Source organism: Nyctibius grandis, chromosome 4, assembly GCF_013368605.1.
Source record: "Nyctibius grandis isolate bNycGra1 chromosome 4, bNycGra1.pri, whole genome shotgun sequence".
NCBI lineage: Eukaryota > Metazoa > Chordata > Aves > Nyctibiiformes > Nyctibiidae > Nyctibius > Nyctibius grandis.
Window position 1 is genome coordinate 1,284,254 of NC_090661.1, and position 25,116 is coordinate 1,309,369.

A 25,116-nucleotide genomic window follows, 5' to 3' on the forward strand; every position below is an offset into this window, starting at 1 on the left:
CCGCTTTGCGCCTGCGCCGCTGCCGGCCGCGCCTGCGCAGTGCGCGCTGTGGGCGGGGCGGGGTCAGGACGCCCGGGTCCTTGGGGGAGGTGAGCGGGGGGGGCCCGGCCGGGGCTGGGGGGGCCTGGGGCGGCGGGGGGGGCCTGACCGGGGCTGGGGGGGCCCAGGGTGGCTTGTCCTGGTCCCCAGAACCCGCCTGGGAGCGAGGGGGCGGCCCGGCCGCTTGGGCCCCCTCCCTGGAGACACTCATAGGGGGCGCCTGGGGCCTTCCTGGGGCCGGGGGTGTGAGGGGGGCTCGGTGCGGTGTGGGGGGGGCCGTCAGTGGGGTGCTGGAGGGCGGGGAGGGGGGCTTGGGGCAGGGCTTGTGGGTCCCTGGGTGTGGGGGAGCCTGCCTGTGTGTCTGGGGGGGTGTGTGTGGGGGGGGCAGGATGCCTGGGGCCATTGGGGGGCCACCTGGGGCCATTGGGGGAGGGGGAAACAGGAGCCTGGGTCCCTTGGGGGGCCACCTGGGGCCATTAGGGGGGGGAACAGGAGCCAGGGTCCCTTGGGGGAGGTGGGGGGGTCCATTTGGGGGGGGTAGGACATCTGGGTACCTTGTGGAGGGGACACCTGGGCCCATTGTGGGAAGTTGGGGGGGGGAACAGCAGCCTGGGTCCCTCCTGGAGGTGGGGGGGGGTCCTTTGGGGGGCAGTGGGACATCTGGGTCCCTTGGGGGAGGTGTGGGGGGGGCAGCAGGATACCTGGGTTCATTTGGGGGGGGTAGGAGCTCTGGGTCTCTTGGGGTGGGGGGGGGGATAGGATACCTGGGTCCCTTGCGGGAGGAGGGGTGCCTGGGGGGTCTGGGTCTCTTCTGGTGGAGGGTTGGGGTCTCCTGTGGGCAGTGGGGGGGCCTGGCCCCCCCCCAGCTGCCTGCTGAGGGCTGGTGGCGAGCGTCAGGCCAGGCCCCTCTGCCGGCAGCAGGACCGGCCATGGCGACGCTGCGTTTGCTGTCCCGGGCTGCCCGTGCAGGTGAGAGCCGCGCCGGGCACCCCCTCGCCCCTCTCTCCCTCGTCCCCAACCCCCCGTGACCCCTCTCTCTCTCTCCCCTTCCCCCAGGCCCACCGGCCCCCCTGGGCTACCTGCGCCCGCTCAGCACCACCAGCCCCAGGGGCTGCTACAGTGAGTAGGGGGGGTGCTGCCGCCCCGTCCCTTCCCAGGTGCCCCCCACGGGGTGGGCACGGCCCCTCCATGTCCCCACGGGGTGGGCACAGCCCCTCCATGTCCCCACGGGGTGGGCACAGCGCGTCCCCCTCCCCGCAGAGTACGTCAACGTGCAGGAGCCGGCCATGGACATGCGCTCCATCACCGACCGCGCCGCCCAGACCCTGCTGTGGACCGAGCTCTTCCGAGGTGAGCCTGGTTCCTCCGTGAGAGCAACGAGTCCCGGGTGCCAGAGGGTGCCCTAACCCCCCCCCCCGCCCCCTTCTCCCTCTTCCAGGCCTGGCCATGACGCTGAGTTACCTGTTCCGGGAGCCGGCCACCATCAACTACCCCTTCGAGAAGGGCCCGCTGAGCCCGCGCTTCCGCGGGGAGCACGCCCTGCGCCGCTACCCCTCGGGCGAGGAGCGCTGCATCGCCTGCAAGCTCTGCGAGGCCGTCTGCCCGGCCCAGGTCAGCCTTCATCCCCCTCCTCATCCTCCCCGGGGCCTTCCCCAAAGCGGGAGCTGACGGTGTGTCCCCCCCCTCCTCACCAGGCGATCACCATCGAGGCCGAGCCCCGCGCCGACGGCAGCCGCCGCACCACCCGCTACGACATCGACATGACCAAGTGCATCTACTGCGGGTTCTGCCAGGAGGCCTGTCCCGTGGATGCCATCGTGGAGGTGAGATTTAGGGTGGGGGGACGCACACAGAGACCCCCCCTGTGCCCGGGGTGGTGGCGGGGGGTCCGGCGAGCTTTGGGGACAACCGTCTCCCATCCCGCCAGGGCCCCAACTTCGAGTTCTCCACGGAGACGCACGAGGAGCTGCTCTACAACAAGGAGAAGCTGCTCAACAACGGCGACAAGTGGGAGGCCGAGATCGCCGCCAACATCCAAGCCGATTACCTGTACCGGTGACGGCCGGGGGGCCGCCACGTCCCCTCCCCGCTCCCCTAATAAAGGGTCTGGGGGGGGTTCTGCCCCCCCCGCATCTGCCCCTTCCCAACCCAGAGGTCCGGCTTTCTCCGTGGCTCCTCCTTGCCAGCGCTGGGGAAGGGGAGGGGTTGAGCCCCCCTGGGCGGGGGGAGCCCTGGGGGTGCATCTTGGGGAAGGGAAGGGGGGTCCTGGGGACACCGTGGGTGGGGGCACAGGGACATGGTGGCAGGGAAGGGTGTGGGGTGGGGAGGGGATGGGTCAGGAATGGTTTGGGGGGCGCAGGCAGGGATGAAGGGGCAGGGACAGAGGGGTCAGAGGGGTTTGGGGGTGGCAAGGGGGGATGTCCCTGCCTGCAGCCGGCTCGGGGGCTGTGGGGGGACCATTCAGGGGGGGTCCGGTGGTACCGGCTCCGGGGGGTGGGGTCTCCATCTCCGTGCTCCTCGGGGGGATGGTGGTGGGGGGGTCCTGGCTCCGAGAGGTGCCCCCCGCGGGGAGGGGGACCGGAGGGGTGCGCTGCCGGTCCCCTGCGCCCCGGGGAAGGGGAGTCCCGGGAGGGGGGGGCCGGGCGGGCCGGTCGGTCCCTCCCCGTGGCCGGGCCCTTCCTGGGGAAGAGGAAGTGCCGAGCCCCGGCGGCCCCGGGCTGCGGGTAGGGGCGGGCGGCACCGGGGGGGGGGCACCGGGGGGGGTCCGGGGGAGCCCGAGCCGCCGTGCCCGGGGGGAGGCGGCCGGTGCCCGGCGGGGGATGCGCTGGCGCTGACTCAGGGGCAGCTGAGCGGGGGGGGGGGGGACAAGGGGGGGGAGCCGGGAAGGGTTGTGCAAGGGCCGGTGCTGGGAAAAGCCGCGTGGGACCGGAGCGGGTCACTTCGCCCGGCCACGGCTGCGGGGACACCCCGGCTCCGCCGCCCCGGCACCCCCGGCCGGACCCCGCGGTGACCCCCCAGCCCCGCTGCCACCCTCGGGTGACCCCCAGCCCTTCTGCCACTCCCAGGGTGACCCCCCCAGCCCTTCTGCCACCCCTGGGGTGACCCCCCCAACCCTTCTGCCACCCCCGGGGTGACCCCCACACCCCCAGCCCCGCTGCCACCCCCGGGGTGACCCCCCCCAACCCTTCTGCCACCTTCGGGGTGACCCCCCCCAGCCCTGCTGCCACCCTCGAGGTGACCACCCAGCCCCACTGCCACCCTCGGGGTGACCCCCCAACCCTTCTGGCACTCTTGGAGTGACCCCCCCAGCCCTGCTGCCACCCCCGGGGTGACCCCCGCACCCCCAGCCCCACTGCCAACCCCGGGGTGACCCCCCAGCCTTGCTGCCACCTCTGGGGTGACCCCCCCAACCTTTCTGCCACCCCCCCAGCCCTGCTGCCACCCCCGTCCCTGACCCCCCCACCCTCACCCCCTTCTTCTGTCCACCACCCCCTGCCCCAGGCGGGTGCCCTCGTGCCTCTGCACCCCAGGGCTGGCACGGGAGCCCAGGGGGCACCATGGGCTCCCTGTTCCGCAGCGAGGAGGTCTGCCTGGCCCAGCTCTTCCTCCAGTCCGCCTCGGCCTACAGCTGCGTCAGCGAGCTGGGCGAGCGGGGGCTGCTCGAGTTCAGGGACGTACGTGGGGGCCGGGGGGTGGCAGGGGTGGGTTTGGGGTGCCCTGGGTGCAGGGGGATTGGGGTGGGTGGTTTGGGGTGCACTGGGTGCAGGGGGTTGGCCTGGGTGGATTGGGTTGCTCTGGGTGCAGGGGGTTTGGCCTGGGTGGGTTGGGGTGGCCTGGGTGCAGGGGGTTGAGGTGGGTGGTTTGGGGTGTCCTGGGTGCAGGGGGTTTGGGGTGGGTGGTTTGGGGTGTCCTGGGTGCAGGGGGTTTGGGATGAGTGGTTTGGGGTGTCCTGGGTGCAGGGGGGTTGAGGTGGGTGGTTTGGGGTGACCTGGGTGCAGAGGGTTTGGGGTGAGTGGTTTGGGGTGCTGTGGGTGCAGGGGACTGGGTGCAAGGGGGTTTGGGGTGCCATGGTTGCAGGGAACGGGTGCAGGGGGGTTGAGGTGCCACGGGTGCAGGTGGGTTTGGGGTGCCATGGGTGCAAGGAACGGGTGCAGGGAGTTTGGGGTGGGTGGCTTGGGGTGCAGTGGGTGGGTGTGGGTGTTTTGGGGTGCCATGGGTGCAGGGAACGGGTGTGGGTGATTCGGGGTGCCCCGTGTACTGGGGGCTGTGGCACTGTGCTGGGGCTGCCCGGGGATGCTCGAGCCCCCCCATTCCCACCGCCGCTGTGCCATGCCCGTGCCCATGTGCACCCCCCCCCAGCTGAACCCCAAGGTGAGCCCCTTCCAGCGGCGCTTCGTGGGCGAGGTGCGGCGCTGCGAGGAGATGGAGAAGACCTTCAGTGAGTGCCCGGGGGGGACGTGGGGCTGACTCCGGGGGGGTGCAGCCCCCCTGAGCCCCCCTCTCTCGCAGCCTTCCTGCAGCAGGAGCTGCGGGGCGCGGGACGGGCGCTGGGGCCGTGCCCCGAGAGCCCCCGTGCCCCGCTGGCGCGGGAGGCCCTGCGGGTGCAGGAGCAGTCGGAGCAGCTGGCGCGGGAGCTGCGGGAGGTCAGCGGCAACCGGGCGTCGCTGCGCGGGCGCCTGCGGGACCTGCGCCAGTACCTGCACGTGCTGCGCGAGGGCCAGCGCTTCACCAGCCTGCCGGTGGGTCCGCCGTGGGGCCGCCACCCCAAGGGTGCCACCCGCCACCCCAGCCAGCCTCATCTCTTCGCTCTCCGTCACCCCAGGCCCCCCTGGGCTCCCCGCCGCGGCCCCGGGCGTCATCGGAGCGTGAGCCCATCCTCGACCCCTCCCTGCACCAGCACCTCGACCGCAAGATCAAGTGAGGGGGGCTGGAGGGTGGGGTGGGGGGTTGGAGAGGGGCTGTGGGGTGGTGGTGTGGCCATGGGGCATGGCGGTAGGGTAAGGGTTGGAGATAGGCCATGGGGCAATGGGTGTAGGATAAGGGTTGGAGGGGGGCCATGGGGCAGTGACTTGGCCATGGGGCAGTAGGAAAGGCTCTAGGACAAGGGTTGGAGATGGGCTGTGGGGCAGTAGCCCGGCCATGGGGCATGGCTGTAGGATAAGGGTTGGAGATGAGCCATGGGGCAGTGGTGTGGCCATGGGGCAGCTGGGGAAGCTGTGGGACAAGGGTTGGACATGAGCCATGGGGCAGTGACTTGGCCATGGGGCAGCTGGGGAAGCTGTGGGATAAGGGTTGGAGATAGGCCATGGGGCAGCAGGAAAGGCTGTAGGACAAGGGTTGGAGATGGGCTGTGGGGCAGTAGCCCGGCCATGGGGCATGGCTGTAGGATAAGGGTTGGAGATGAGCCATGGGGCAGTGGTGTGGCCATGGGGCAGCTGGGGAAGCTGTGGGATAAGGGTTGGAGATAGGCCATGGGGCAGCAGAAAAGGCTCTAGGGTAAGGGTTGGAGATGAGCCATGGGGCAGTGACTTGGCCATAGGGCAGCAGGAGAGGCTCTAGGGTAAGGATTGGAGATGGGCTATGGGGCAGTGGCCTGGCCATGGGGCAGCTGGGAAAGCTGTGGGACAAGGGTTGGAGATGAGCTATGGGGCAGTGACTTGTCCATGGGGCAGCTGGGGAAGCTGTGGGATAAGGGTTGGAGAGGGGCCATGGGGCAGTGGCTTGGCCATGGGGCAATGGGCATGGCTGTAGGGTAAGGATTGGAGATGAGCCATGGGGCAGTGGTGTGGCCATGGGGCAATGGGTGTGGCTGTAGGGTAAGGGTTGGAGAGGGGCTGTGGGGCAGTAGCCTTCCCATGGGGCCTGGCTGTAGGGTAAGGGTTGGAGAGGGACCATGGGGCGGTGGCCTGGCCACGGGGCAGGGGCAGCAGCGGAGCCGTGCCCTCCCCAGCGCCCCCGCCATGTCCCCGCAGCTTCGTGACCGGTGTCATTCACCCGTGGCGAGTGAGCGCCTTCGAGCGGCTGCTGTGGCGGGCCTGCCGCGGCTACCTGGTGGCCAGCTTCGTGGAGATGCCCGAGCCCATGGAGGACCCGGCCACGGTGAGCGGGGGGCTGGCAGGGGAGGGGGGCTGGGACGGCCGGGGCTGACGTGGGCTGTGCTGTCCCCAGGGCGAGAGCGTCACCTGGGTCATCTTCCTCATCTCCTACTGGGGCGAGCAGATCGGGCAGAAGATCCGCAAGATCTCGGACTGGTGAGCTGGTGGCCCCACACCACAGAGTTTTATTTAGCAAGACCCACTCTGGACCCCCCCACCACGGGGACAAGCTGGGGAGCCCTGGCACCCCTCAACGCGCTGGCACCCATCTGTCCCAGCTTCCACTGCCACGTGTACCCCTACCCGGAGAGCGAGGCCAGCCGGGCAGACACCATGAGCGGGCTGCACAGCCAGATCCAGGACCTCAGCGTGGTGAGCTGGGCACCACGGGGGGGACGGGACCACGCTGGGACCCCCCCAGTCCCTCACCCACGCCGGGCACCCGCAGGTGCTGGAGGAGACGGAGCAGTACCTGGCGCAGGTGCTGGACAAGGTGGTGCTGGCGCTGCCCACCTGGCGGGTGCAGGTCCAGAAGATGAAGGCCATCTACCTCGTCCTCAACCAGTGCAGCTTCGACGTCACCGAGAAGTGCCTCATCGCCGAGGTCTGGTGCCCCGTGCGGGACCTCACCCAAGTGCAGGATGCCCTGCGCCAGGGATCGGTGGGTGGCTTGGTGTCCCCATGTCCTCGTGACAGGGGTTGCTTGGTGTCCCCATGATGTCCTTGTGATGGGGTTTGCTTGGTGTCCTCATGTCCTCACACCAGGGGTGCTTGGTGTCCTCATGTGCTTGTGCTGGGGTTTGCTTGATGTCCCCATGTCCTCACACCAGGGATGGCTTGGTGTCCCCATGTCCTTGTGACAGGTTTGCTTGGTGTCCCCATATTCTTGTGCTGGGGTTTGCTTGGTGTCCACATGTCTTCACACCAGGGGTTGCTTGGTGTCCCCATGTCCTCATGCCAGGGGTTGCTTGGTGTCCTCATGTCCTTGTGATGGTCTTGCTTGGTGTCCCCATGTCCTCACACCAGGGGTTGCTCTGTGTCCCCATGTCCTTGTGATGGTCTTGCTTGGTGTCCCCATATCCTTGTGCTGGGGTTTGCTTGGTGTCCACATGTCTTCACACCAGGGGTTGCTTGGTGCTCCCATGTCCTCGTGCTGGACTTGCTTGGTGTCCCCATGTCCTCACGCCAGGGGTTGCTTGGTGTCCCCATGTCCTCGTGCCAGGGGTTGCTCTGCGTCCCCATATCCTCATGCCAGGGGTTGCTTGGTGCCCCCATGTCCTCACACCAGGGGTTGCTCTGTGTCCCCATGTCCTTGTGCCGGGGTTTGCTTGGTGTCCCCATGTCCTTGTGATGGGCTTGCTTGGTGCCCCCATGTCCTCACACCAGGGGTTGCTTGGTGTCCCCATGTCCTCGTGCCAGGGGTTGCTCTGCGTCCCCATATCCTCACGCCAGGGGTTGCTTGGTGCCCCCATGTCCTCACACCAGGGGTTGCTCTGTGTCCCCATGTCCTTGTGCCAGGGTTTGCTTGGTGTCCCCATGTCCTTGTGATGGGCTTGCTTGGTGCCCCCATATCCTCGTGCCAGGGGTTGCTCTGTGTCCCCATGTCCTTGTGCTGGGGTTTGCTTGGTGTCCCCATGTCCTTGTGATGGGCTTGCTTGGTGCCCCCATGTCCTCACACCAGGGGTTGCTTGGTGCCCCCGTGTCCCCATGCCAGAGGTCTCTCGGTGTCCCCGTGCCCTCCTGCCGTGGTGGGGTGGGTGCCGTGGGTCAGGCGCCGGGTGCCCTCCCCGCAGTACAAGAGCGGCTCGAGCGTGGAGTGCTTCGTGCAGCGCATCCCCACCGCCGAGAGCCCCCCCACCCTCATCCGCACCAACAAGTTCACCGCCGGCTTCCAGAGCATCGTGGATGCCTACGGGGTGGCCAGCTACCAGGAGGTCAACCCCGGTAAGGCCCCCCCGGCCCCCTGCCACGGCCCAGGGCTGCAGGGGGGGGTGCCCCGTGTGACACGGTTCCTGTGCCCCCGCAGCGCCCTACGCCATCATCACCTTCCCCTTCATCTTCGCCATCATGTTTGGGGACGTGGGGCACGGGCTGCTCATGTTCCTCTTTGCTCTCTGGATGGTGCTGTACGAGAACAGGCCCAGCCTGCGGCAGGCGAGCAACGAGGTGAGGGGGACACGGTGGGGACGGGGTTGGAGATGTGGGACGGGATTGGAGACGTGGGATGGGGTTGGAGAACATGGGATGTGGTTGGAGGCATGGGATGCGGTTGGAGGTGTGGGATGGGGTTAGAGAACATGGAACGTGGTTGGAGGCGTGGGACAGGGTTGGAGATATGGCACGGGGTTGGAGGCATGGGATGGAGGTGGAGGCATGGGATGGGGTTAGAGAACACGGGACGGGGTTGGAGACGTGGGACGGGGTTGGAGGCGTGGGATGGGGTTGGAGAACACGGGATGTGGTTGGAGGCGTGAGATGGAGTTGGAGGCATGAGATGGGGTTGGAGGCATGAGACGGGGTTGGAGACGTGAGATGGGGTTGGAGAACATGGGACGTGGTTGGAGGCGTGGGACCTAGAGGCATGGGATGGAGTTGGAGACGTGGGATGGGGTTGGAGAACATGAGATGGGGTTGGAGAACATGGGACGTGGTTGGAGGCGTGGGACCTGGAGGCATGGGATGGAGTTGGAGACGTGGGATGGGGTTGGAGAACATGGGATGGGGTTGGAGGCGTGGGATGGGGTTGGAGGCGTGGGATGGGGTTGGAGGCATGGGATGGGGTTGGAGAACACAGGACGTGGTTGGAGGTGTGGGACATGGAGGCGTGAGACACGGAGACATGGGATGGAGTTGGAGACGTGGGACGGGGTTGGAGGCGTGGGACATGGTTGAAGGCATGGGATGGGGTTGGAGAACACGGGACGTGGTTGGAGGCGTGGGACATGGAGGCATGAGATGGGGTTGGAGGCGCGGGATGGAGTTGGAGGCATGGGACATGGTTGGAGGCATGGGACATGGTTGGAGGCATGGGATGGGGTTGGAGGCGTGGGACATGTTTTGGGGCATGAGATGGGGTTGGAAGTGTGGAATGGAGTTGGAGGTGTGGGACATGGTTGGAGGCGTGGGATGGGGTTGGAGAACACGGGACGTGGTTGGAGACGTGGGACATGGAGGTGTGGGACATGGTTGGAGGCGTGGGACATGGTTGGAGGCATGGGATGGAGTTGGAGGTGTGGGACGGGGTTGGTGGTAGAGGATGGGGCTGGTGGTGTGGGGGGGGGATGGTGTGGGGCAGGGGAGGTGGTGTGGGACATGGGAGCCACGTCTGCCCCCCCTTCCCAGATCTGGCAGACGTTCTTTGAGGGGCGCTACCTCATCCTGCTCATGGGGGCCTTCTCCATCTACACCGGCTTCATCTACAACGAGTGCTTCAGCAAAGCCACCGTCATCTTCCCCTCCGCCTGGAGTGTGGCCACCATGGCCAACCACTCCTCCTGGAGGTGGGACCCCAGCCCCCCTGTGAGCACCCCACCAGGTCCCTGCCTGCACTGACACCCCCTCGCTCTGCCCACAGCTCTGACTACCTCGCCACCCACCCCGTCTTGACCCTGGACCCCAACATCACCGGCGTCTTCCAAGGGCCCTATCCTTTCGGGATCGACCCAGTGAGTGTCCCGTGGAGGGGGAGGACAGGGTGGGACCCTCGGTGGGGGTGGCCCAGAGTCTCACCCACCTTGTCCATGACAGATCTGGAGCTTGGCCACCAACCACCTCAACTTCCTCAACTCTTTCAAGATGAAGATGTCCGTGGTGCTGGGCATCGTGCACATGGGCTTCGGCGTCGTGCTGGGGGCCTTCAACCACGTGTGAGTCCCCGTGGGTGCAGCCACCCCATGGCCATGTGAAGGGGACCGGGGCTGGACTCACCCGAGTGGGGTGGGCGAGTGGAGTCCCGTACCTTGGGTGGGATGCGCCGTGCCAGGCTGGTGTCCCCCCTTGCCCAGGCACTTCCGCCAGCGGCACCGGCTGGTGCTGGAGCTCCTGCCCGAGCTGGTTTTCCTCCTGGCGCTCTTCGGCTACCTCGTCTTCCTCATCTTCTACAAGTGGGTCAAGTTCAGCGCCGCCGACTCGCTGGTGGCCCCCAGCATCCTCATCCACTTCATCGACATGTTCCTCTTCACCTCCAACGCCGGCAACCTCCCGCTCTACCGGGGGCAGGTAGGACCCCGCCGAGGTGGTGGGTGGGGGGGCACCCACCTGGGAACCCTCCTCTTTGCCCAGGCTGGAGCCCAGGTGGGGTTGGGGTCCCCCTGGGTGGGGTGGGGACACGCTGAGCCGGTGTCCCTGTGCCCCAGGTGCCGGTGCAGACCGTGCTGGTGGTGCTGGCGCTGGCGTCGGTGCCCGTCCTGCTCCTGGGGACGCCGCTGTACGTGTGGTGCCGGCGGGGGACGGGCCGCCCCGCGGTAAGGCTGGGGGGGGGGGGTCACACCGTGGGGAGGGGGGGTGGCTCGGTTGTGGGGGGGGGGTCTCACACCGGTGCTGTCCCCACGCAGCCGGTGGCCACGAGGGACCAGGAGCCGCTGCTGGAGGGGCAGGAGGACGGCAACTCGGTCAACGCCACCAAGGAGGACGTGGAGAGCGGGGGGCACAGCCCTGACGCCGAGGTGAGGGGCGCCGGGCTGGTAGGCTCAGCGGGGTGGAAGCAATGGGGTGGGGGGTGGCTGATGTTGTCCCCGTGTCCCTGCAGCACAAGGACTTCGCCGAGGTCTTCATGCACCAGGCGATCCACACCATCGAGTTCTGCCTGGGCTGCGTCTCCAACACCGCGTCCTACCTCCGGCTCTGGGCGCTCAGCCTGGCCCATGCCCGTGAGTGTCCCCCCCCCACCATGTGCCCCCCCACCAAGGGGTCCGGCAGACCCTCACCCCCTCCTCCTGTCCCCATGTGTCCCCACCAGAGCTCTCCGAGGTGCTCTGGACCATGGTGATGCGCCAGGGCTTCGTGCGCCTGAGCTACGTGGGCGCCGTGGTGCTGGTGCCCGTCTTCGCCGCCTTCGCCCTGCTCACCGTGGCCATCCTGCTGGTCATGGAGGGGCTCTCCGCCTTCCTCCACGCCCTGCGCCTGCACTGGTGAGCCTGGCACCGGGGGTGACCGTCCCCCCCACCCCTGGCACCCCTCCTCACCGTCGCCTCTCCTCACAGGGTGGAGTTCCAGAATAAGTTCTACGTGGGCGCCGGGTACAAGCTGTGCCCCTTCGCCTTCGCGCCCGACGCCTGCGAGTAGCCGGGGGGGGCTGGACCCAATCCCCCACCCCGCTGTGGTGGGATCCCCCCCAAACCCACCCCCCCAAACCCATCCTCCCCATCCCCTCCTCGGCAGCGAATAAAGCCGTCCCCGTGGCTCGTCCCCAGCTCGGCGTCTCTGTGGGCAGGGGGTCTTGGGGGTGGGCAGGGGGTCTTGGGGGGTGGCGAGGGGTGCCCCCCCCATCACTGCTGCCCATAGCCGAAGGTGCTGAGCGGGGGGAAGGCGGGCAGGGGGTAGGGCAGGGTGCGGGGTTTGGCCCCCATGTAGAGCCCGGGGGGGCAGGTGGGGGGCTGGAAGGGGGGCTCGGGGAAGCCAGGGGGGGAAGGGGGTGGGGGTACGGTGGCAACCGGTGCCCCATGGCTGTGGGGAGCCCCTGGGGTGGGGAGAGACAACGCGAGGTGCTCAGCACCCCCCCAGGCCCCTCTACCTTCCTCCTGCTTCTCGGGGTGGGAGGGCAGCGCGGTGGGCCGGGCGCGGGGCATCGCACCCAGCAGGGACCCCGCCGGCACCCTGCACCTGCGGGAGAGATGAGGGGGGCTCAGGGTGGGGGGGTGGGGGGGCACGGAGCCCCTCACCGTGGCGTCGGGGCGGCGTTGGGGCTGGGGGGTCTCACCACGGCTCGGGGTCACCGTCCCGAAAGCCCTTGGCGAAGGGGTTGCTGGCGATCTTCAGCTGGGTGATCTGCAGGGGGGGGAGCGGGGTCAGGGGGTCCTGGGGGGGCACCCCAATGTCCCCCCACCCCCGGGGCTCACCCCAATGTCCCCCCATCCCGGGGCTCACCCCAATGTCCCCCTAACCCTGGAGCTCACCCCATTGTCCCCCCACCCCAGGGCTCACCCCAATATCCCCCCCACCCCAGGGCTCACCCCAATGTCCCCCCAACCCCAAGGCTCACCCCAATGTCCCCCCCACCCCGGGGCTCACCCCAGTGTCCCCCCACCCCGGGGCTCACCCGGTGGTTCTGGTACGCCGTCACCGCCATGAACTGGGTCTCGGGGAAGCTGAAGGACTTGAAGTTCTGGTGGGCGAAGCGCTCACTGTCCCGCCGCGGGTCCACGAAGACCACGTGGAAGCGGGGCTGGTAGCGGTGCATGGAGTTGAGGATGATCTGGGGAAGGAGGGGAGGGAGGTGGGCAGGACCCCCCCCATGTTACCCATGGGACAGCGATGTGCCCTTGGGGCCAAGAAGGCCAATGGGATCCTGGGGTGCATTAAGAGTGTGTCCAGCAGATCGAGGGAGGTCCTCCTCCCCCTCTACTCTACCCTGGTGAGACCTCACCTGGAGTATTGCGTTCAGTTCTGGGCTCCCCAGTTCAAGAGGGACAGGGATCTACTGGAGAGAGTCCAATGGAGGGCTACGAGGGTGATGAAGGGACTGGAGCACCTGCCTTAGGAGGAAAGGTTGAGAGACCTGGGGCTTTTGAGTGTGGAGAAGAGAAGGCTGAGAGGGGATCTGATTGATGGGTATAAATAGATGAGGGTGGGTGTCAAGAGGGAAGGGGCAACCTCTTGTCACTTGTGCCCTGTGATAGGACAAGGGGCAATGGATGTGAGCTGGAGCATGGGAAGTTCAACCTCAACATGAGGAAGAACTTCTTTACTGTGAGGGTGACAGAGCCCTGGCACAGGCTCCCCAGAGAGGGTGTGGGATCTCCTTCTCTGGAGGCTTCCAAGCCCCATCTGGATGTGTTCCTGTGTGACCTGCCCTAGCCTGGTCCTGCTCTGGCAGGGGGTTGGACTCGATGATCTCCAGAGGTCCCTTCCAACCCCTCACATTCTATGTGAGTTGTGCCCCCCCCTCCATCGCCCGCCCCAGGGCCGGGTCCTCACGTGGCCGTTGTCATCCAGGAGGTTGTTGGTCAACTTGAGCTTGTCGAAGGAGACGATCTGCCGCATCCACTGGGCGCCCTTGGCCGGCGAGTCGGGGTGGAAGTGGACGCGGCCGGGGGCTGCCGGGTCGGCCCGTCCCGCCGCCAGCCACGAGGAGCTGTGGAAGGCGTATCTGCGGGGTGTGGGGGCTCAGCACCACCAGGATCCGACCCCCCCCTTCCCCAGCATCCCCATCGCCCCGTGCCCACCTGTATCTCTTGTCATCCAACGGGATGAAGTCCATGAGCAGGACGTAGTCGGCCAGCGGGTCCAACCCTGACAGCTTCACCTGGAAGGTGGGGAACATCCTCCTGGGGGAGGGAGGGGTGGGAAGGGGGTGCCCCCCCCACCCCAGCTGCCCCCCACCCCGCTGCCGTACCCACCTGCCCGCCTTGGTGACGATCATCTCAGTGCCCAGGCGGTTGAACTCCTCCCAGAGGCTGCCCATCTCCAGCCGCGCCGCGGCGTGGCACACGTGCCGGCTCTTGCCGCCGGACCCCTGCCCCTCGCCTGCCCACCCGAGGCCGGTGCCGCAGGGGGACCCCTCGCCCGGACCCCCCAGGAAGGCTGCAGAGGGGTGAGGGGGGTGTTGGGGGGCCTGATCCTGCACCCCAGATGTGGGAGCAGACCCACAGCCACCCCATCGCATCCTCCCTCCATGGAGGGGGTGGGAGGACCGGGGGGGGTCCTGGCCCCGCGCTGTAGCGGGGTTTTATCCCCCTCCCCATTGCAACCCACCACCGCACCCCGAAAACACCGCGGGACCCCAGGGGTGGGTGCAGGGGAGCGTTGCTGCGGGGGGGTTTTACCTGCCATGGGTGCAGCGGGTGGGCACGAGGTGTGTCCGTGGCTCCGTCCCCCGGCGCGGCGGCGGTGGGGACCCCAACGCAGCCCCCCGCAGCGCTGCGCCGGCTCTGCGCCGTCCCCCGCAGCCTGACGGGGGCTTTTATGGCCCAGCTCGGGGGTGGAGACGCGGGGGCTGGAGCCGGGGGGCCGGAGCACGGCCCCCCCTCCCTTCCCCGACCTGCCTTCGCGCCTTGACGCAACGATGATGGACGGGAGGTGAGTGGTGGCCCTGGGACCACCACTGGTCCCCAGATGGATCTTGGGGTACCCCACGCAGGGCACGGAGAGCTCTTTTGGGGTCTCCTTGTCCCCTTCTTGTCACACACCTGAGCGGGGGGAGATGGGGGCTGCTCTGACCCTCTCCCCTGGGCAAAGCCCCTCTCGGCACGTGGCAGCCGTCAACACCCGCCAGTAAAACCACAACAGCGGCTCCCGCAGAGCCTCTGCGGCTCCGGGGAGGGGGACAACAGTGCTCCCCCCTCCCCTGCACCCACCCCAAATGCTGGTCCTGCCCCGGGGCTGAGCCCCCACCACCCCGTGCCTCCCATCCATGCCGGTGTGACAGCGGGAGATGGATGGGGACAAGCCGGTGCCGCGGGGGTGAGGGATGTGTGTAGGGAGGTGACACGGGGGGGGGAGGGGAAGCAGAGGGCCTACCCCAGAGCCCCCCCAGCCCCCTCCGAACTGCAGCGGGGTGATGGACACCATCTCATTGCACAGCACGGGAGGGTACTCGGGTGGGATGGGGGACGCTGGGGCTCTGGGGATGGGTCGGGAGGGGACAGGGGGTATGGTCAAGGGATGCTGGTGGCTTTCTGTGGTACCCCGGTGATGGTGGCACTGGGCAAGGGCTGAACCCCCTCCCTGCACTGCAGGGATGTGAAGCAGGGAGGGGCCACCTCCCTAAGCCCCCCGCATCCATCACGTCCCCGCACGTGTCCCCTGCCCTGCGGTGCCAGCGCGGCCCCATCCATCTCCCGCTGTCAGGCAGCCGTGGCCGCAGGGCCCGTATCGAGCGAGGAGATGAGGAGGTGCGAGAGGCAGCGCTGACAGTGCGGAGGAGGATGGAGCCATTCGCGGTGTCCGAGGTGACGGCTGAGCCAGCCCCGCTTGGAGCAGTGTTTCCTCACCAAGAGCAGAGGGGGAGGCCTGGATGTGGCCAAACTGGTGTGACTCCGTGTGACTACCTGAAGGGAGGTTGTAGTGGAGTGGGAGTCGGCCTCTTCTCCCAGGCAACCAGCGACAGGACAAGAGGACACAGCCTCAAGCTTGGCCAGGGGAGGGTCAGGTTGGACATTAGGAAGCATTTCTTCTCAGCAAGGGTCATTAGGCATTGGAAGGGGCTGCCCAGGGAGGTGGTGGAGTCCCCATCTCTGGAGGGGTTTAAGAAAAGCCTGGCCATGGCACTTAGTGCCCTGGTCTAGTTGCCATGGTGGTGTCAGGGCAATGGTTGGACTCGATGAGCCCAGAGGGCTCTTCCAACCTCATTGATTCTGTGATTCTGTGTTGGGCTCTGGGAGGTTTCAGCCTGCAAAGAGTGTGGGTCAGGGCTTTCTGCATCTAAGCCACTTCCCACTCCGCAAAAGACCTTATCCCACGGTGGTTTACATCTCCTGTTGGGCTTGGGAATCTCCGTCAGAGACAGGGCCAGCCCTAGAGCTTTCCTTCATCCCTTCAGAAGGGTCCTTTTCCCTACTTGCTGTCCCTTTCAGTCCTTCTTCATGCTCCTTATCTGATCCTTCCCACCACCTTCCTGCCAGTTTTGGGCACCTCTCCCTCAGGCTCCTGTTAGCCCTTTTGGCTGGTGTGTTTCCCACATGATGGGTGGAAGAAGGTAAATGGCATCACCAAGATGGAGGGCACAAGGACTGCGGGCTGCAGCAGTCCCCAGCAGGATTAAGAAGCAAATCCCCCTGGAAGCCCTCTCCAGGCAGAGGAAGGACAGGAGGATGACCGTGAGTACCCAGCATGGATGTACCAAGGGCAAGTCATGCTTGACCAACCTGAGTGCCTTGGGTGATGAGATGACGGCTGTGTGGATGAAAAGGAGAGCAGTGGGTGGCGTTTACCTCAGCTTTAGCAAGGTCACCACGATCTTCTGTTGGCTCCTTGCAGCCAAACTTGTGAGCTATGGTTCGCAAACAAGGAATTTAAGATAGGTAGAAAGGTGGTTCATGGTCCACGGTGACTGGGACTGCTGATGGACCCTGTTGCCAGCCCTGGATTAGCCCCTGCGGGACTGTGCCCTATCGATGAGGTCCCCCTCAGCTCCTTGGCATGGTAATGTCCACCATGGCACTTGTGGAGCCTCTACTGCCTCTGAAATGTTCAAAAAGTGGACGTGAGAACGGGGTGTTGTTCTGTGGTTTGCTCTGAAGAGAGCCCAAAGCCCTGTTGTTCACTCAAGCTGAGGTCATCTCCTCTGGGTACCCTTCTCCAAACTACGAAGTGCAGAGAAAAGATAATGACCCGCTTTGGGCTTTGTCACTCTCCTGGGGCTCAAAGACATCCTCAGTCCCCAAATCCCCAAATTATGTGACATACTAAGGGTGTTTGCTGACGGTGGTTTATTTTCAGGCTCCCCTGAAGAGCTTCAGGCAGATGCACCTTCACATCCAGCTCCAAGAGCATCAGGAGGGAAGCAGAGAGAGTGCTGAGATGTAAGTGAGGGTCATCGTGTTTCAGCCCAAGCGGGAGCTCCAGCACCACACTCACGAGCAAGGACAGTGTGTGCTGAGCCACCCATCTCCCATCGTTTTCTCTGGCAGAAAAGAAACATCTCCTATCTTCATCTCACACCCTACCTGCAGGGTCCTGGGCTTCAGTTCTTCATACTACTCTGGACTTTCCACCAAAACCAAGGAGCTGGCTGTCCTGTGTCCTCACCACACAACTGCTGAGAAGGGAGGTCTGGAGGTCACTCTGTTGGAGAGCATGCTCAGGAGGCTTCCTCTCCCCGTTGACCACAAAGGGCTCCTGGATGAGGACTAGAAGCTTTCCTGCAAAGAATATTTAGGCACCTTGCCACTGCTGAGATGAGGCAGGTCCAAAAGATGATTTTTTTCCCCAAAAATATTTTCAAGGAGAGATTGCTCAGCTTTGGGGGTTGCCCACTTCAATTTGAAGAGTCTAGGAACAGGCTGAAGACCTAGGAGAAGTTTTTATAGATAAAACAGTGCATCAGGAGGGAGGGGAAACCAACGTAAACCTCTGTGTAAGGTTTCATAGTTAGGAAGAAGTCCCAGCAAAGAGGGAAGAAGCGGGTGGTTGGCAAATGCCAACGAGAGGATGAATAATCAGCTCTGCTCTGTTTCTCTGTGTTTCAGGTCGAGCTGGATGACCTCAGAGTCCCAGGCTGCACACTAACAAAGGGGATGAAATGTAGCACTGAGGTAAAGCTACTCGGGTGTGTAACCTCCCTACAGCCTTTCACGAAGGTTGTTGCTGAGCATCCAGAAGTGAGCCAGGGGACCACACACCACGTTGTGCCGTGGGGTTTTACAGCTGGAGCAAAGCTTTGCTTTTGCAGCACCCCCACTGTGATGGGACTTTTGGCAAGCTGTTTCTAATTGATCTGTGCCTAAACTCCTCCTTTAGATCTTGTGTGGTTGTCTGCAAGCAGGTCCCACTGGAGAGAGGGTTTTCCACCTGGGAGAGATCTGCCTGTTTTAGAAGAAACCTCCGGCAAGGAGTTCACACAGAAAGCACACGTCCAACGAATGGCAGAAAGCAATTGCACCCAAGTGACTGAGTTCACCTTAACAGGGTTCACGGACAACCCAGTGACTCAGGTCACCCTATTTCTGATGTTTCTGCTGATCTATCTTGTCACCGTCCTGGGGAACCTTGGGATGATCCTGTTAATCAAAGTCAGCCCTCAGCTCCACTCCCCCATGTATTATTTCTTGGGTAACCTGGCTTTTGTAGACCTCTGTTCTTCCACCGTCATCACCCCCAAGATGCTGGTTGACTTTATCTCAAAGAAGGGCATTGCTTATGCTGGGTGCATGGCTCAGGTGTTCATTTATGATCTTTTTGGGATGACCGAAGGCTTCCTCTTGGCTACGATGGCGTATGACCGTTACATGGCCGTTTGCCATCCCCTGCTGTATCCCCTTGTCATGTCCCCAAAATGCTGTTTCCAGCTGGTGACTGGGTCGTATCTCATAGGGTTGACAAATGGCATAGGTCAGACTATTGGCATGTCCACTTTATCCTTCTGTAGCTCCAGTGTCATCGACCTGTTCTTCTGTGACATTTCCCCTCTGATATCACTCTCAACCTCTGATACCACCCTCAGCCACGTTATCCTAAGAACTTCAGCATGTTTATTTGGTGTGTCCAGCAGCTTGGTTATCCTGGTCTCCTACGTGGCCATCATCTCTGCCATCCTGAGCATCAGTTCAGCCGAGGGCAAGCGCAAAGCCTTCTCCACCTGCACCTCCCACCTCATCACTCTGAGCCTCTTCTATGGGACAGTGTTTTTTGTGTACTTAAAGCCCAGCTCAGACAGCTCAAGAGAAGACAAATGGGCTGCGGTGCTCTACACCGTGGTAACTCCCATGCTGAACCCCTTGATCTACAGCCTGAGGAACAAGGAGGTGAAGGAGGCTTTGAGGAGACTCACAAAAATAAAATGATCTCCAATGTTGTAAATTTACAGCCAGATCGAATGGAGATGTGGGCGATATTCACAGTTTTTGATTAAATATTGATCGAGAGCATTTTTGGGGTCTTCTGCACTTTGACTTAGAAGCTGCACTGGCTGATTCAATATCCTCAGCTGGTTCAGGATACTCATAATTTCACTCAGTTCTCCAAACATCAGTAATCATATTTAGTAGTTAATTTAACCTAACGAAGACACAGGTAGAGAACTGTAAGCATGCACTACTCCTCATTTAAGATTTTACCCTCTTGCATTTATTCAGTCCTACGTGTCAGGCCAAATTAAACCAGAGGAACATGGCAAAAATGTCTACAATTGGCTGGACTCAAATGATGAACCAGGTCATGTGTTGCTCTGCCTTTTGCTTAGCAAACCAGAATAAACAGGGAGTGAAGTCTACTATTCCACTAAACGAAATTCCATTTCAAGACAGCGTTGTAACGTCATTAAGGGCCATAACAACTGGCCTCAGGACACCAACAGTTAAATATGATTTTCAGGTGACCTCTGTTGTGAATGAACCACAGAATCAATGAGGTTGGAAGAGCCCTCTGGGCTCATCAAGTCCAACCATTGCCCTGACACCACCATGGCAACTAGACCAGGGCACTAAGTGCCATGGCCAGGCTTTTCTTAAACCCCTCCAGAGATGGTGACTCCACCACCTCCCTGGGCAGCCCCTTCCAATGGCTGATGACCTCTCCTGCTGCTTTCCTGCAGAGAGGGCGGCCAGGTGGTGCATAAACGTTGCACACATGAAAAAAAAAAGCAAAAATACTCCAATTTGTGTATTAGCTCAGCCCGTACAGGCTGCAGCCTCTGTCAGGACCACGGGGAAATCTGGAGCGCTGGCTTAGCCTCAGTGCTGTCCCAGGGATGTGTAATACCTCGGGTTGGAGGGAGAAGCTGCACAGTTGGATTAAATCCAGTCAGGATCAAAGCGGTTTGTTGATTTATTAACCACACACAACTGACAGGCACCCAGGGTCAATCAGCTGAATCCCTCTTTGTTCCCAAAGCTTCCTGATAATTCCCTGGTTATTGTTTAATCCAGCCGACGGTCGCCTGCCCGGCTCGCCCCGTCAGCCTGGGGCAAACCTCCTCCCGGGCTGTTTGTGCTCCTCTTCCTCTCTGGTCAGCGGTGCTGCCGTCGGGGCCGCCCTGCCCAGGAGGGGCTGTGCTGGGTCCCCCACGCCAGGGACCCCGGGAGGTCTCCGGTACAGCCACCCACACCAGCCAGGGCCAGCTCAGACCCCGTTGTCCCGCTGAGCCTTGAGGACCACCAAGGGCAGATGTTTCACACCCTCCCCAGCCCCTATTTCACTGTCTGACCACCCTTACAGTGTTTTTTTTCCCTTCCTTTGTTTCTAAGTGGAATTTCCCATGTTTCAATTCACGATAGAAAATCTCAGGTTTACCCTCCTCTGGGATGTGAAGCACCATCATGCTGGTGGCATCAAGTCAACAGGAATATGACGTTATTAACTCCTTCACGTATCCTTTCTTTGACCCTGAAATGAGTTACAAAATGTGCTCAGCCATAGATATTTCACGTTACATGCAGACTACCCTTTTCACGACGGTGAGAGCCTGGACACAGCCACAGCGAACAAGGTTTCCCCTCTCTTCATCATCTCCCATGTCTCCAAGTGTGTTCATCAGGACCTACTGGACTGGGACCTCCATGTATGACTCCTGCTGCTCTCCCACACTTCTGCTCCTCCGTGACCGTCACCCTCAGGGTTTTGTTTAATTCAGGTGCAGGGAAGATTGATGCTTTTTTCTTTAAGACTCAAGATTATTTTTAATGTTTTATTTACAGTCCCAGAGCATCTCTTCTTGCTGCAGTGACCTACAGATGTTAGTTGGAAATAAGTAAAATACAACAATATCCAATGGCTTTGTGTCCAGCTGGTCTCACCTTCACCCCGTGTTTAAACAGGAATGTGAGCTCTTAGTGTCTTAAAAGCCCAAGTCTGTGTCTACAGCACTATTGCTCTGCTCGTCGTAGCTTCGTGCTGGAGCTGCTGCTCCCAAAACCGAAAGCTCTTTGCTCGTTGTGCAAGCAGAGCTCGTGGTGTTCGGGGAAACCAGCTGTGTCTAACGGCTGACTCCCCTGGGGTTGGCATCTGACCATGAGAGCGGTGGGAAACACCACGCGTGGTCCTAGGAGGGGGAAGGAGCACCCAGCGTTGCAAGCCACCTTCCTGGTGGGTCATGATGAACGGGCAGTGACCGTCTTGCATCTTGTTTGGCATTCGCGCTGATTAGCCCCCAATTGCTTTGTCTCCTCTCCTCCAAACAGGCTCTGCTTTTAGGTGGAGCTGCCTTAATTCTAATTAAATCTGTTTTAAACAGAGAGCTGCTGTCACAGAGGAAGGAGACACCTCCCCTCGTTTAGGTAATTAATGATTAGATTTGGGAATCACCACAAACGTCCTTAGGCAAAGGACTTCTCTCCTTACGTTTAAATACACCACGTCACTTCTCCACGTTAACTGGGTACATCAGCTCCCTTTACTGCTGAGTGACAGTTGGCCAAATCCATTGGTGGGGTGGGGTGGGGTGCAGACCCCTCCATTTCTCCAGCTGAATAGATCAATAAACTGCTGATTGCAATGGCTGGAGTTGCGTTAGCTGTAACGAGACCTTAGCTCACAAATAGCTCCCCACTACAGCAACGTCTCCTCTGGAGGTATGGGAAGAACCAGGAACCTCTTCTCTCCAGGCTAGCTGGAAACTGAGCTACCTTCAGCTTCCCTGAGTACAGAAACAAAAGGGAGAGTCTCAGTTTGGCCTCACTCCCTCTAAAATTGATGCCCAAGGTATCTCTCTCTTGTTTTTGGCAGAGAATTGGGAGATATTATAATGGCTCATTTTGGACACAGTTACTTTTCTGGAGCAAAAAACCCTCCTGAGGTCCTGGTGGAAGAAGCAAGGAGACCCTATTCAGACACCGGTGAGTTCCTCTCTGTGTTTGCCTTTACCACCATTCGTGTCTCAGACAGTTTGAACCCAAGAAAGAGAAATTTGCATTTTCCACATCTTGAGAAAGGGAGGAAGTGAGAAGGGGAAGGTTGGGTTGAGCAAGGATGGAGAGACACATGGGGCAGGAATAATTTCATCTGGTTTTAGACACCTGCAACATCAGCACGTGCACCTAAGGCAGACACCCCAGAGAAAGGGATGCTTCTGGGTGAGGTAAAATGTGGCTGTTTGAGGTGGGATGGATGATGTTTTGCTCTGTACAGACTAGCAGGGGCACTGAGAACTTCTGGTTTGGATGCTGAGAGATGGAATGTGTGTGTTTTAGGTGTTTCTGCTCAGTTACATAAACACCACTCGAGGTGGGGAAGGATATTAATGAGGATGAGGAGATGGCCATCCCACGTGTGAGGTGTTAGCAATGGGAAGCAGCAGCAGCCCCCTTCCTGCTGCCCAAGGCAGGTGTAACCAGCTGCAGTTGGATCTCCTGAACCCATTTAAAGGTGTTAAAGCAATTTAGCATAACCCTGTCTGCAACCAGCTGCTCTGTTCTACAAGGAACAAGCCACTATTGGTTCCCTTTCCTGCTTTCACAAGACACCCATCCTGGGGATACGTTAATTTTGAAGCACACGATGCAAAAGGGCTTTTTGGAGGCAGGTTTTTGGTCCAAAATGGGCAGATGGGAGTCACACAAACTTCAAAAAGGGAAAATGCTGAGTCCTGCCCATGGGGAGGAATTGCCCCAGGCACCAGGACAGTCTGGAGAGCAGCTTCGCAGAGAAGGACACGGAGGTTGTGGTGGCCACCAAGCTGAAGATCAGCCATCAATATGTCCTTGCAGAAAAGACACCCACCAGCACCCTAAGAGTGTTGGCAGCGGGTCAAGGGATTTTCTGCAATGAACCTCTGACCTACAGCCTGAGGAATGGAGAAGTAAAAGCTGCTCTGAGAAGGGTGATGGGAGAAGAGGAATCGTCCTGAAGAAACGGTCATCTCGCTGGTGCTACAAAACAGGCAGCGAGGCTGATGGAAAGAGGGAAGTGAGAAGGGAGGAAATGGTAATACTCATTTCTCAAACAGGCAGTACACATATTTTAAGGTCATCTCTAGTGGATAACGTGAGAAGCAGTCACCTCTCTTTTTTTTAAACCATGAATAAGAACAGAGGAAGAAAAATACACGAGGTAAAATTATCATGGTACTGAACCCCAAGGTGTCTGACCAGCAGATGGGTAGCAGGAGGAAAAAAAGAAAAATTAAAAAAAGAACTGATTGAAATTCATGCCCCTAACAGCAGATGTCTAGAAGACCTAAGTCCAAGTTCACCGTCCCAACACATGCATGGGTGATGCACCCTACCCTTGGAGAAAGGCTTTGAGAGCTGCATCCCTGCAAATGCTGCTCATAGGACCCGCTCTGAGACTGCCTCCTGGGAAGCAATGGTGCAAAAAGATTCGAGCATGGATGGAAAATGACAAGTTATCTCAAAAAAGGAAAGTGACAACACAATGGAAAACTGATGTCTGCATTTCAACCCACTTTTTCTTTAATATGTCCACATCTGTCCAAGGGTCTGGAGGGTCTGACCTCTGAGGAACGGCTGAGGGAGATGGGGGTGTTTAGCCTGGAGAAGAGGAGGCTCAGAGGTGACCTTAGTGCAGTCTACAACTACCTGAAGGGAGGTTGTAGCACAGTGGGAGTCGGCCTCTTCTCCCAGGCAACTGGTGATAGGACAAGAGGACACAGCCTCAAGCTTGGCCAGGGGAGGTTCAGGTTGGCCATTAGGAAGCATTTCTTCTCAGCAAGGGTCATTAGCCATTGGAAGGGGCTGCCCAGGGAGGTGGTGGAGTCCCCATCTCTGGAGGGGTTTAAGAAAAGCCTGGCCATGGCACTTAGTGCCCTGGTCTAGTTGCCATGGTGGTGTCAGGGCCATGGTTGGACTCGATGATCCCAGAGGGCTCTTCCAACCTCATTGATTCTGTGATTTGCTCTATGGAAATACATAGTACTAAAGAAAATTAATCTAACTGATCATTGCAAATATAGAGCAATAATTTCCTTAAATTAATCCATTACTTAGTTATCATTTTTTTTCTCCCATGTTCCTGGAGAAGAAAAAAAATCTTTCAAATCTGAGTCTTCAACAAAAATGCCTTGCCTTGTGTTCTGCTCCTCATTACACAATTCAAATTGCTCAGGCTCTGCAGGCATCATTTCTGATGTGCCGTGGGGATCCCATCCCTCAAACCTTGGGGAGATACCTGGGTGTTTATCCCGGGCTCTTTGGGGAAGGCTCACTCTGTTCCCAGGTGCCCAGAGCTAATTTGTCCTGTGGGCGCGGGGTAAAACTTCAATCTTCCAGCCACGTTGGAGGCTGCCATGGGGACACCTTCCTGGCTTTGAAAAGCCCCATGGAGCTTGTGTTTCAGCTTCAGCTCAAGGACCAGCGAGTCTCTTGCTGAGAACGACTCGAGATACCGTTAACCAGAGGGAGGGTGAAATTTTGAGAGGTTTTGAGACAATTTTCTTGCTGAATGGGGAAGGGCTTCCTTAACCAGCGTGTCCACCCCCTGCAGAAGCAGGAACCCTGCCATGAAGCAATATTGAAGTTATTAAGGTCCCTCCTGGAGGAAAAAACGCAGACTCCGGTACATCTGAGTCCTAATTCATAACTCGAATTTTGGATAACAATTCCTGCTCTCAGCAAACCCAAGAGGCACAAGGAAGATGGCGTGAAGGCATGATTCACATCAGAAGGGGGTGTTTTTCTCTTGAAGCTGCACATACATGAAATGACAATCACTCAGGTATGATAGTCTCATTTTAATTGACCCAAACATATCACTACAGAGCCAGAAAATCACTCCAATGTGGTCTGTTATCTATTTAATGCAACACCAATTAATGTGGCAAATTAGAATCATAGAATTGTTAGGGTTGGAAAAGACCTAAAAGATCATCAAGTCCAGCCATTGACCCAATGCCACCATGCCTGCTAAACCACGTCCTGAAGTGCCACATCTAGACATTTTTTGAACACCTCCAGGGATGGTGACTCCACCACCTCCCTGGGCAGCCCCTTCCAATGCCTAATGACTCTTTCAGTGAAGAAATTAAGGCACAATATTATTGTGTTTACTTCCCTCTAAATAAGAACAGCCCCCATGAAACAAAAGGATAGAAGACCTCCCAAACATGCTGGAAAAAACCTGGCTGTTCATGAGAAGACACCATTTGCAAGATCTTTTGCAATTCCATAATATTTTTTCTCCAAATAAGCGGCTGTATTCATCCAGGAAACACCAA

At 60.7% G+C, this 25,116-nt stretch overlaps 4 protein-coding genes across 7 annotated transcripts; 3 read left to right on the plus strand and 1 right to left on the minus strand.

The window, feature by feature from the left end:
- The first annotated feature begins 28 nt into the window (after window positions 1-28).
- Window positions 29-2,192, plus strand: NDUFS8 (NADH:ubiquinone oxidoreductase core subunit S8). 3 transcript variants are annotated; one of them, XM_068397816.1, is made up of 7 exons: window positions 29-89; window positions 961-1,008; window positions 1,096-1,158; window positions 1,300-1,389; window positions 1,478-1,650; window positions 1,734-1,862; window positions 1,967-2,192. In XM_068397816.1, exons 2-7 carry the CDS (start codon window positions 969-971, stop codon window positions 2,096-2,098), a joined length of 627 nt encoding a protein of 208 aa, XP_068253917.1. In that variant the 5' UTR covers window positions 29-89; window positions 961-968; the 3' UTR covers window positions 2,099-2,192. The 3 variants fall into 3 exon arrangements, with proteins under 3 accessions (XP_068253917.1, XP_068253920.1, XP_068253919.1); XM_068397819.1 differs by having other exon boundaries at window positions 44-89; window positions 958-1,008; XM_068397818.1 differs by having other exon boundaries at window positions 48-89; window positions 942-1,008.
- A 541-nt stretch (window positions 2,193-2,733) lies between these two features.
- TCIRG1 (T cell immune regulator 1, ATPase H+ transporting V0 subunit a3) lies at window positions 2,734-11,544 on the plus strand. Of its 2 annotated transcripts, none has more exons than XM_068397723.1 (20): window positions 2,734-2,762; window positions 3,541-3,713; window positions 4,399-4,477; window positions 4,549-4,778; window positions 4,862-4,956; window positions 6,012-6,138; window positions 6,208-6,290; window positions 6,413-6,506; window positions 6,583-6,795; window positions 7,928-8,078; window positions 8,161-8,300; window positions 9,477-9,634; window positions 9,709-9,799; window positions 9,882-10,000; window positions 10,139-10,352; window positions 10,490-10,597; window positions 10,688-10,798; window positions 10,882-11,002; window positions 11,092-11,263; window positions 11,336-11,544. In XM_068397723.1, the coding sequence occupies exons 2-20, from the start codon at window positions 3,597-3,599 to the stop codon at window positions 11,415-11,417; spliced, it is 2,505 nt and encodes an 834-aa protein (XP_068253824.1). In that variant the 5' UTR covers window positions 2,734-2,762; window positions 3,541-3,596; the 3' UTR covers window positions 11,418-11,544. The 2 variants fall into 2 exon arrangements, with proteins under 2 accessions (XP_068253824.1, XP_068253825.1); XM_068397724.1 differs by having other exon boundaries at window positions 2,739-2,762; window positions 3,570-3,713.
- A 76-nt stretch (window positions 11,545-11,620) lies between these two features.
- Window positions 11,621-14,705, minus strand: TBX10 (T-box transcription factor 10). The gene is given in 9 exon segments (XM_068399497.1): window positions 11,621-11,954; window positions 12,052-12,119; window positions 12,391-12,546; window positions 13,269-13,440; window positions 13,517-13,618; window positions 13,691-13,874; window positions 14,117-14,147; window positions 14,150-14,286; window positions 14,648-14,705. Coding segments are annotated over 9 exon segments (1,242 nt in total).
- Window positions 14,706-17,872: 3,167 nt separating this feature from the next.
- On the plus strand, window positions 17,873-18,793 carry LOC137661968 (olfactory receptor-like protein COR1). Its single transcript, XM_068397797.1, has one exon. It carries the CDS (start codon window positions 17,873-17,875, stop codon window positions 18,791-18,793), a length of 921 nt encoding a protein of 306 aa, XP_068253898.1.
- The last annotated feature ends 6,323 nt before the right edge of the window (window positions 18,794-25,116 follow it).

What these genes read in the sequence shown, in the direction of transcription:
- NDUFS8 (XM_068397816.1), top strand. Translation starts at nt 969, where the DNA reads ATGGCGACGCTGCGTTTGCTGTCCCGGGCTGCCCGTGCAG. An exon ending in GTCCCGGGCTGCCCGTGCAG is followed by an intron (nt 1,009 to 1,095) that starts GTGAGAGCCGCG and finishes CCCTTCCCCCAG; the next exon opens with GCCCACCGGCCCCCCTGGGC. An exon ending in CAGCCCCAGGGGCTGCTACA is followed by an intron (nt 1,159 to 1,299) that starts GTGAGTAGGGGG and finishes CCCTCCCCGCAG; the next exon opens with AGTACGTCAACGTGCAGGAG.
- TCIRG1 (XM_068397723.1), top strand. Translation starts at nt 3,597, where the DNA reads ATGGGCTCCCTGTTCCGCAGCGAGGAGGTCTGCCTGGCCCAGCTCTTC. An exon ending in CACCTCGACCGCAAGATCAA is followed by an intron (nt 4,957 to 6,011) that starts GTGAGGGGGGCT and finishes ATGTCCCCGCAG; the next exon opens with CTTCGTGACCGGTGTCATTC. An exon ending in ATCCGCAAGATCTCGGACTG is followed by an intron (nt 6,291 to 6,412) that starts GTGAGCTGGTGG and finishes CATCTGTCCCAG; the next exon opens with CTTCCACTGCCACGTGTACC.
- LOC137661968 (XM_068397797.1), top strand. Translation starts at nt 17,873, where the DNA reads ATGGCAGAAAGCAATTGCACCCAAGTGACTGAGTTCACCTTAACAGGG.